Source organism: Populus nigra, chromosome 6 (assembly GCF_951802175.1).
Source record: "Populus nigra chromosome 6, ddPopNigr1.1, whole genome shotgun sequence".
NCBI lineage: Eukaryota > Viridiplantae > Streptophyta > Magnoliopsida > Malpighiales > Salicaceae > Populus > Populus nigra.
Window position 1 is genome coordinate 8,921,143 of NC_084857.1, and position 11,064 is coordinate 8,932,206.

The window sequence follows — 11,064 nt, forward strand, 5'->3', positions numbered from 1 at the left end:
GGCTCTGTCACGGGCCCCATGTGTCACTGAACCACTACCAGAAAAAATACTAGAGCCTGATCTCGAGGCCCGGAAAATTAAGACCAGAGAGCAGAGCCTTTGTGCCCGCACTTCTTTCCCGGTAAAGGGTGCTTGGGAGAGGTGTTAAATGGAGTTTTTTTAAAAATTATTTATTTTTATTTGTATTTTCAAAAAAATTTTATGTATTGATATTAAAAATAAATATTAAAAAATAAAAAAAATATTATTTTAATATATTTTCAAATAAAAAACAGTTTGAGAAAAAAAAAGTGTTTCTCCTTCATCCAATCTTTTTTTTATCATATCTGTTTCTCATGTTTGACCCACGGAAGTAGAGATCAGAGCTACACACTGGGTTTCACAAAACGTGACGGGCAGGTGATATCTAACTTCTCTGTTCATAGTTTTGGGCCTTCAGGCATAGATTCATAACTATAAGAGCTGCAGGGAGGAATTCACTTTCAAAGTCCATGATTTAACTGGGTATGGACATAATTTTGGAGGCTTACATAGATCCTGTAAGAACATACATACATACATATGTTTTTTGGGTCAGCCTACGTGCTTTACGTGACACGATTGTTTCTTTCTTCTTCGTTCTTTCATATATATTTGATTTATAATAATAATAATAATAATAATAATGGTGTGCCAATAAACTTGACCTAACATAGAAAAGGCTAACCGGCTGCGAGACTAGGCTCACTACTTGTCATTTTAAAAAAATAAAAATAGAACGACTGGTATGTTGTTTGTCCTAGGTTATTTTTAAAAAAACATGTAGACGACCTACATAAATTATAAACATTTAAGATGATTGGATGGTCGAGTGTTGACTTTTTTAACTTGAAAAAACCAATCTACAACTCAAAATATAAGAAGTACAATGTAATTCTCAATAAACTCATTTTTAAATTTTAAATTATCATTTAATACATTAAAAAAACATAAAAATAACTCGAATATTTTTTTCTCACAAGTACCTGTTTACTTTTTTTCTAGCAAGAAAAATGATTAAAGAAACACCTTATTTTTTTTTCTTATTAATTGGAATTCATTTACACTAATATTAACTTTTTCATTATCAAGCCGTGGCAAAACAACTACTTTATTTCTCATTCCTTTATATATATATATATATATATATATATATATATTTTCTCTTTTCTTTAAAAAAACTTGGAAACTAAAATGTAAAATAAAATAAAGTTTTTAATCAAACAAAATCTATAAAACTAAAAGGACCAAAAAATTAGTTAAAAGTTGAATATTTGGACTAGATTGTTTTTTTATCCTGAAAATCTGGGTAATGCCCCGTTGTTTTTGCTTGGTTTTATCTTTCTTTTAACTGTGTTTTAATTTATCAATTTCAATAAAATCTCATTAAATTGGTTTGTAATAAAATTAGAAACTCTGGTCAAACACTTTGAACTGTCAACATGTAAATATAGAAAAATATCAACGCATAAAAAAAAAATTAAAGAAATTTAAATTAAGTGATGAAAAAAAAAAATCAACTATCACGTGAAACCGTGAGGAAGTGAACAACCTTTTAGTTTTATTGTAGTTTTGAAAAAAATAAAATCAAATATATAATGGCCAATGATTTAAGAGTCGGAGGGATTTTTAAAAAATAATACTTCTCAACGTGCAATATTCAAGACATATTTTAGAAAAATCCTTCTTGTATATACATGTGACTTTCAAAATCTCATCGAGGAATATTAAAAAAAAGAAGGAAAGGAAGGGCATTGAAGAGTTGTTTCTTTCCAATTGTCTCTAGCATGTCTGAAAACGTCGTCGTCGCTGGAAGTCATGGAAGTTGCCATTTCGCTGTTGTAACTTCTGACTCCCCATCCGTTGGGCCCACACGTCCACACCAAACTCCAACCGGCCTAACCAAACGATGGATAATCGAACTTTTTATTGGTGACCATTGTCAAGCAAGAACAAAAGTCGATACTCGTTCAAACGTAAAACGAAGACGCCTCCTATAAAACACAAGGCCTCTAACTAATAATCGGGTTTATCTCTAGAAAATCTTAACCGCCAGCGCAGCGGGCAAAGATATCGATTTCAAAGTGCCCTCAATCTTCTCTTTCCTTTTCTCGCTGTAACCGTCAAAACTAAAGCCGCTCTCTTGCCGGCGACGTCCCATACAAAAGTGCAAGCACTGTCTTTTTCCCTTCCAAACAGGTCTATTGATGTATAATAACAGTATATGGTTCGTATTCACCTTTTTTGGCCGTGTAATGCGTGCTAAATCATTGCCTTGTTTTACTACCCGCACTTCTTTTCTTTTTTGTTTTATCTACCTATTAAAGATAAAGAGATTCCATTTTTTTCCACCTTTCTTGTCACTGACTGATACTCTTTGCCACCATTTTCTCGTTCTCCGTTTTCCTTATATCTAGCTCTCATTCCAAATCAACTAACGTTCTTTCCCGTTGTTGGGTGCTTTATTTTCTTGCGTAGAAAAGAATTTCGTTGCTGAGTTTGTGCATCGATGGCGTGGAGGAACATGATGTCATGTTTTTCTCTCCCGGATTTCCGTGGTATCTTCCAGGTTTGTTGGACATTGTGTGTGTGTATTTGTGTTTGTGTGGTTTTCTACCTTTTCATGTTCAGGTTATAATCAATGTCATCATCACAGGACTAATTTAATTTTGGAGGCAAATTTGTTAAGATAAATATTCATTAATGTTTAATTATGTTTGAAAAGATATTTGATATTTTGGCTTGTGAAGTTATGATGAAAGGTTATTTTCCTTCTGGGGGATTATATGTTGCTGTGGTTATGGATAATGGACAAAAGTGATCCATGAACCATGAATTTATGTGGATTGGTCGAGGAACAGGTCTTAAAACTAGATTTTATGGACTCTGAGTCCTGGGTTTTCTCTTTCACCATAATTCTCTGTCCGTAAAGATGTGCTTCAATTGTTTGCTAGTTTTAATCAACAGTTTCAAACAAGACTCGATGTCTTACTAGACAAAGATAAATTTATAGTTGTATACGCGTAGAGTACTGAGTTGTTTAAGTACGAATTTGAATGAGAAATTAGATTTTGTTACTTCACCTTGCCGGTCCGAGCGGATTTTTTTATTCTTTTGTAATTTTCTTACTCTCAATAACAGGGCAGAGTGAGGCAGGCGGGGATGGGTACACACACAATCAAATCTCATGGAGCCAAACTTGCGAGGGATCACATGCACGATTGGCTTATTTTACTGCTACTTGTGGTGATTGAGGTCATTCTCTACGTAATCCATCCATTTTACCGGTTCGTGGGAAAGGATATGATGACAGACCTGAAATATCCCTTGAAAGAGAACACGGTACCTGTATGGACCGTGCCTGTAAGTTTTCTTCAGCATTAACTTTTCAAGTTGTTTGTTATTTGGGAGGGGTTTAAGTTTTCAGAAAGGTGTGCATCGATTGAACATCCCAAGCCAAATTTAGATTGCATAGTTTCTCAATATTTCTGATTGGGCTTCTGTGTTGCTGATAATGAGTATATAATTCATCGGGGTCTTTACCGTTTTGATATTCAGTTGTATGCAGTTTTGTTGCCCGTTGCTGTTTTCCTTGTAGTTTATATTAGAAGAAAAGATGTCTATGATCTGCATCACAGCATCTTAGGTAATTCGATTTGCACTATGCTTTTTATGTTTGACCTGTACTTTTTTGTTTCTTCCATGTTTTTCTTGTTGTAAGTAAATATTAATGAATATTCTCTACGCAATCAAGATCAGGCCTCTTATTTTCTGTGCTGATTACTGCTGTCATCACGGATGCAATAAAAAATGCTGTTGGCAGGCCTCGACCAGACTTCTTTTGGCGTTGCTTTCCTGACGGGAAGGATGTATGTCTCTGTTTTCCCTTTCTTGAACTCTTCGATGCATTTTTTTAACATACAAGTTTTTGGTCTTTGTAATAATTATGTCTAATTATCTTTTTCATAAGAGCTGTACACCCTAACAATTTTCTCTCTCTCTTTTTTTTTAAAGCGATTCCTTGACAGCAGTTGAGCTGGTTTTGACCATTTCAATAAGCCGGCCTTAATTTTTTCTTGAATATTTCTTTTTCCTTGAACTTGATATGTCCCCAGCTAGTGGCTGCATTCTGATATAGACCTTAATATTAATTATCTGTGTCGTGTTTACCTGGCACTGTTTACTATTTTCAATCCTTGTAACTTCTTTATTTATTTATTTTGTGTTGTTCAGCTCTATGATAGGTGGGGAAATGTAATATGTCATGGTAAAGGAAGTGACGTTAAGGAAGGACATAAAAGTTTCCCAAGTGGTCATACTTCATGTAAGCTACAGTTCCATCTACATCCTGCAATGCTTGTCCGTCTTGTTTTGGCTAATTTGTGCTGTGATCTGTACATCAACCATGAGATGATAATATGATATATATAAGTTCAAACTTGTATTTCGATCAACATGACCACGAGGGAAACTATGAAATGGAAATTTGAAACTTTCCTGATGCTATTATTTGGCCACTTTCCTTTTAGCATTTCGTATGTCTGGGGTAGTTTTCAAAGACAAACAATTAACTCAACTGTGCAAAATATCGAGAAATTAAGTACTTTCAAGTTCTCGCCGAATAAGGCGTAGGTTACATTTCAGGCACAAAATACTTGTTTTTTCATAGCAGCATTCCAAATAGTAAGTGTTTCGAAGGAGATATTTGAATGTCATGTCAGGACTCATTAATTCGACTGATAAAAATTAGTTCTGCAACGCAGGGTCCTTTGCTGGATTAGGTTTTCTCTCACTCTACTTATCTGGAAAACTCAAGGCATTTGATCGGAAAGGGCATGTGGCAAAACTATGCATTGTTTTTCTTCCTCTACTTGCTGCGTCTCTTGTCGCCGTCTCTCGAGTTGATGATTACTGGCATCATTGGCAAGATGTGTTCGCTGGAGGCCTTCTAGGTCTGTTTTTCTGCTATCAATGACTGGTAGAGAAAGGTAGATAAATATGCATTTCAAAATTTAACTTGATTAGCTTTTATATGGTAGCAGGGCTGGTTGTGGCAACATTCTGCTATGCACAGTTTTTCCCACCCCCTTACACCGATGAAGGTAAGATTTCTATTGCCTTTATTTCCCTAACTTGTTTACTCTTGCGCTTCATGTTTTCTAGGCTTCTGGAGAAGATGTTTCATAAAAAGATCAGTAGTATCTTTCACTTAAACAACTTGTCGCGTGCGCAGTACATCTTGAGCCATTGTTAATTATTCCATTAGACATTAGAAGTTCATCCTATCTCAAGCAGTGCTGGATCTTCCTGTTAATGGATTTTTCATGACAAGATCTATCAGAATAAGAGCGACTCTCTGTTTGCACTTTTGTTTCTTTGATGAATTGTTCTAAGCCGGCCCTGTACTTTCTTCACTTCAGGATGGGGACCTTATGCATATTTCCGGGCTTTGGAGGAGTCACGTTCCAATACAAATGCAGGGCAGTCTATGAATGCACTTGATTTGCAGCCCATGAATGCTCATGTCGTGAGTCAACAAGGCAGGCAAAACGGAGATGACTTTGCCTCCTTGGAGGAATTGGAATCCGGAAGGATGTGAATGTGCATGTTTAGCTTCTGATCTACTTCTGTCCATATTTTGTTTGAGTTGTTTTATTATTATTTTTCTCTTTTTCGGTAAATAGAATGTAGAATGATGATTTACAATTTATTACTGTAGTTAAATGAATGGTAGTGATTTGTTAATAATACCTTGAACGCCATGGATGATCTAAAGATGAAAAGTGTCTAAAGTTTTTTGAAATAGTTTCTGTTTAGACTAAACTCTCTCTCAGGTGAATCTTCTTTGATATTGATCTAAAATTCCAGTCTTAAAATATCAAGTGATGAAGCAAGTTTAATCAACCACGAGATCAATTCCTTGAGATTAACCTACCTAACAGGTCCATCCCATCAACGGTAATCAAGTTGACGATATTAGCCAGATATTCTAACAACCCTAAGGGATGATATACATGTTATTTTAGCCCGAGTTTAATCAGCTGTTGGCTACTGTTTGTAATTCATTTTTACATATAATTGAATCGACGTTCCAATCAGTCATGGGTTTTTAGGATAATTCTCCCCTGTATGTAACCAGATTACAATTCTACGATTGCTGCAGCCACAATTGACAGGGTGTTTAAGATAAGATGGTGATATATATTATTTTTTAAAATATTTTTAAATAGAAATGTAAATATTTTTAATATTAATATATTAAAATAATTTAAAAACATAAAAAAACTGATTATGTTTTAAAAAATAATGCAAAACTCTGGTTGAACAGGACAAAACACCCCTTTAGTTTTTTTCTTTACCTTCTCGTCGGACACACAGCTTCTTCTTCTTCTTCTTCTTCTTCTTATTATTATTATTATTAGCTTCGGTTAGATATTTTATTGGTCATTAACCTCGGAACGGAAGGCAGAAACCTTCTTTTTTAATGGAAGTAGGTAGGATGAGAAAGTAGTGCCTTGCAAGTATCGTATCTGAGGAACAGATCTTCGTACTCAAATTGATTTTTATAAGGCAAAGACTCTTAACTGCACTCCATGTTATCTTCATGTCACCGTAAAGAAACATCGAGCGTCATTCAACGCCATGGAGGTGGCGTAATTCAACGCCATGGAGTTGTTATCTGGTGGAGTATAGGCATAAAATCATCATGTGTTGCGTGTCATGTTGAATTTCAATTATATCAGCTTTTTTATTCAGTTTTGGTTTATATCAATACCTCCACTTTCACCTTTAAGACACGTCGACTCTTCTATGACGGGGCTTCTTTGATTGTTGATCAATAGGAAGACGATACGTGGTATAAAAATAATTATCTAAATACAAAATAGAAAAAAAATATTAATTAGGGATATTTTTAATAGAACTGGGGGGGAATAAAAGGAACTGAAAAAATAAATATTAAAAAGTGTTGAGATTTTCCCCTTAAACAAAATTGAAAGAAAAAGGACAAAAAATCCTTTTGATGTTTAAAATATATTTTACAAATATTTTAATGTTGAGATTTGCCTGCCACGTGTCATCATCCTATGAGTTAATGTTAAATCTCTTAACGGAATGGAATCGAACCATCGGAGCTCCATCAAAAAAGGGTCAATATGTCAGAAAAGTTGAAGCAAACCAGGTTAAGAACTTAGAATAACTGAAATTCAATAGTAGAGAGATCGCAGGATGGTTTTCCCTGCCTTGAAGTATATGGGTGTGGGTGCATGTATGCATGTATGTATGTATATGCAGTTGATCAACTGTTCTCGAGTCACCTTTGTTTATAAACACTTATTTTTTTTAACCGTCGATGCCATGCGGCCGCCCCGTCTTTTTGTTGGCGGCAGTGAATCTCGACAGTAAAAGAGGATAGGGTCTTTTATGTCATGGACAAGCAAAGAATATAAGGATAGTTGACAAATTATCAGAGCAGGATCTTAATTGAGCTTTGAATGAAATCTACACACACACACACGTGATTTTCTAGAATTAATTTGAAAACGAGACAAGAGGCATCCAACTATCTCAATTTTCCACTTTTATAATCAAATATCTTGAAATTAATATATTTCAAATAAGTGCTCCATCTATTTTAAATGTAACAATTAAGTTTATTTTTGGATGTGTGCCAATTTTTCCTCTTAAATACTAGCATTAAATTAAAAAAGAAAACTAACCATACTTTTATCACGGAGTCTTTCTGATTTTAATGTGGATTCACGTGATAAAATTACTGTTTTTTCCTTGACAACACAAAACTTATAAACTAGTTTGATGGGTAAAATGATTTTTTTTTCAAATGATTATATTGTCAATTCAAAGTTCACAAGGTATTTATAACTTTTTATTTTCTAATTGCATAATAAAATTACTGAACTACCATTGCAAGCTAAATTAATTGAATTTTGAGGTGAGGGGTCTTTAGGCATTTAAAAAAAAAATGCACGTTAAGATACCTATATTACCTTTAAAGTTAAGGTCAATGGTGTTTTCATCATTTTATGTTTTTTTTTTTGTTGTTGTTTGTAACTGACAAGTTGACTGAAGGGCATTTAAGTATTTTAATTATAAATATAATATTATTTTAAATACAAAATTAATTGTGTGTGCCATGGAAGACTCTCCGAGCGTGACTCCGATCAATTAAATACCACATTTTAGGGTGATATTTGAAGCGTTTGGTTGGCTCTTTTATGATGGTAAGATGTATGTTGTCATTTCCTATATGGTGAAGCTCTAACAACTTTTTTATTCTTGTTTTTTTTTTCTTTTTCACTCTCTCTCCAAACTTGAAAAATGCACTGTACTTACAAAAATTCAAAAAATATGTGATCATTTGTTAATTTTATTACATTTCATCATTGTTTTTTTTATTGTATCAAATTTAATTTTTTAATTTTTTAATTTTATCACTTGACGTTTGATTTATTTTAATCAAATTTAGCTCCTTGTTCTTTTGATTGTAATTTTTTTTCTTATACTATTCTTGGTTGATTTGTTATTTCAATTTTATCTATCACAATTTTATTTTATTTTATTTTTTATATTAATTTTAATTATCATTATTTTCAATTTAATTTCGGTATTTTGATCCTCGTTCTTTTCATTTCTTTTTGTTTTGTCTTTATACTTTTCTTGATTGATTTTTTTTTTCAGCTTCAACCCTCAACACTTTATTTTATTTTTTTTATGAATCAATTTTAGTACTTGTTTTTTTCAATTTTGTTTTTGTCCTGGGCAATTTTTTTTGAAATGTTTTGTTTTGATTTTATTTATTACTTGGTTGATTGAGATGGTTTTTTAGGCTGGCTTTTATGGTTTAACCCGATCTTATGATCCATGTCACAAGTTTAAGAGATTAGATTGGGTTGGATTTGAACTTTTGTCGGGTCATTTTTAAAAATTATTTTTTTCTCAATTTTATATTTAAACGTCGTGCTGGCTGGAGATTTGTATTCATAATTTTTTCACTTATATTTCCATAGATTTATCCCGATCTCATGTCCCAAATCATGAACCCGACGTGTTTATTTGGGTATTTTTTTAATGTGATTTTTTTTTTAATTTTTATTTTGCACCTTCAACACCTGACTCGTTTAAGAATTAAGCTTTATGATTCTATTTAATTTATTTTTCATAAAACTATCTCGATCTCATAACCAAGTTGCAAATTTGGTTTGTCGGCTCATATAAACTTGAGTTATTTTTAATTTTTTTTAATCTCATCGTTCAATATTTTATTTATTAATAACCAATAATATTTTTTTTTCATTTTGCTTTCCATGTAATGATTATGTTCTTATTATTTTTTTGCTTCTTTTAATAAATAAGATCATTTAGACATTTTAAGAATATTGAAAAAAATATATTTTTATGTTATTAGTAGGCATTTCTTTTGCATTAAATCACTATTAATTGTTTTTATCTTTACTTGTTCTCTTTGCCTTTTCTAATTATATTACCAGATTAACTAAATTTATTAAATTTGATGGAATCAATTACCTGAAATTTATATTTTTCTTGATTTTTTTAAAATGCAAGTATTTCCTTAATATTTTTTTTACGTTAGAATAGAAATAGCGAGTTACCTATCTACTAACTTACTAAAGGAAAAACACTTTTCTGGAAACTAAGTAAAAATTTTTTTTGATTGGAAAGTGTTTTTTGTTGACCAGAAAGTGTTTTATTTTGACCGGAAAGTATTTTTCATTGACCATCTTTTTTAATAGTAAACAAACATAAAAAAATTTAAAAATTAGTTTTTTAAATATTAGTTTTCAAAAAACAAACATGTCTTAGTCACCTCAGCTTTAAGCCAGATGAAATAAAATACATAGAGGAACCCATTCTCAAAAACCAAGAAAGAAACCCCATAAAAAGAAACCATAATTGTACGCCAATGTCAATGTCAAAATTGTTTTTTATTTATTTAGTTAAAATTAATTTTATTTTATCAGGCTTTATTTTTTCAACCGAGCTCAATCCTCCGTCGTGGGACTCTGCATGTACCCCGTACGAGCATTTAACAAAAAAAAAAAGAAAATAGAAAAAATCAACCGACATTTGAAAATACACTCAATCGTCACGCTCTAAATAGCAGGAAAACTTAGTTGAAAACAGTTAAAGTCAAGATACTGACATGTAAAAATCATAACATTTGAGCACTCGAGCAGCTACTATCTCATTTAAAATACTAGTTGAAACTCATCTGAATATTCATATTAATAATAAAAAAACCGAATCAAATGTTTCATATTTCACCACTACTACAGATCAATTTGAATTTTTAAATAAGAGCTCTCTCTGCTTCAAGTTTGCATCGTTCCAGTCTTTAACTTTTTATCTTGTCTTGGATTTGATGGATTCAATACAACTGTGAAATTGTTGGAAAACGCAACGGAGGTTCATGATTTCAGGGCAAGAAATCCACAAACAAAGCATGCTTTTGAAGCATAATTATCTATTGCAGCTAACGTAAGAAGAAAAAAGGCAGCTGGGAAGAAACTTTAATTGCTGATTCCAGGATTTTTTTTTGTTCAGTCCTTTTCTCCCCTCCTTTTTGTTGCAATTTGTATCAGGGGAAAGTGGCCAAGTCATTTGTTGTACGGGAAGGCACCCAGCAGACTCGATTAATGCACAATGTGTGAGCATCCCCCACATTTGTCACCCACTTGGAGGACCGAAAGTTCGAAATCGATTTGATAATTTAGCCTGTCTGAGGAGTGGGTGCAATGGAAGAGACCAGGACCGTGTGAGCTTGTGGAGTTGATTCTCAATTCTTTAATATCCTGGCAAATCATGGCTGTAAATCACGAGAAAAAAGTTATATCAAATAGATTTCATTTACATGATCTTTATTGAAAATCAGAAATAAATTTAACTTTCCTTTGAGGTCTCTGTGCTCTGTCCAAATAAATAGAACGAAGTATTTCTTTCTGTGTGTAAAGTCGTAAATGTTCATCTCTTACCACGAGCCGAGCCCCCTTTTTTTTTATATTTAAAAAA

The 11,064-nt window shown here is 32.6% G+C and overlaps 1 protein-coding gene across 2 annotated transcripts; it reads left to right on the forward strand.

Annotated features, from left to right (window-relative positions):
* The first annotated feature begins 1,968 nt into the window (after positions 1 to 1,968).
* Positions 1,969 to 5,821, forward strand: LOC133696590 (putative lipid phosphate phosphatase 3, chloroplastic). 2 transcript variants are annotated; one of them, XM_062118810.1, is made up of 9 exons: positions 1,969 to 2,245; positions 2,497 to 2,587; positions 3,160 to 3,381; positions 3,577 to 3,664; positions 3,778 to 3,887; positions 4,252 to 4,342; positions 4,782 to 4,970; positions 5,061 to 5,120; positions 5,439 to 5,821. In XM_062118810.1, exons 2-9 carry the CDS (start codon positions 2,528 to 2,530, stop codon positions 5,615 to 5,617), a joined length of 999 nt encoding a protein of 332 aa, XP_061974794.1. In that variant the 5' UTR covers positions 1,969 to 2,245; positions 2,497 to 2,527; the 3' UTR covers positions 5,618 to 5,821. The 2 variants fall into 2 exon arrangements, with proteins under 2 accessions (XP_061974794.1, XP_061974795.1); XM_062118811.1 differs by having other exon boundaries at positions 1,969 to 2,217.
* Positions 5,822 to 11,064: the final 5,243 nt, after the last annotated feature.

Excerpts from the sequence above, each read along its gene's own strand:
- LOC133696590 (XM_062118810.1), top strand. The coding sequence starts at position 2,528 with ATGGCGTGGAGGAACATGATGTCATGTTTTTCTCTCCCGGATTTCCGT. Across the intron at positions 3,382-3,576 it reads TACCTGTATGGACCGTGCCT|TTGTATGCAGTTTTGTTGCC; the intron begins GTAAGTTTTCTT and ends TTTGATATTCAG. Across the intron at positions 5,121-5,438 it reads ACCCCCTTACACCGATGAAG|GATGGGGACCTTATGCATAT; the intron begins GTAAGATTTCTA and ends TCTTCACTTCAG.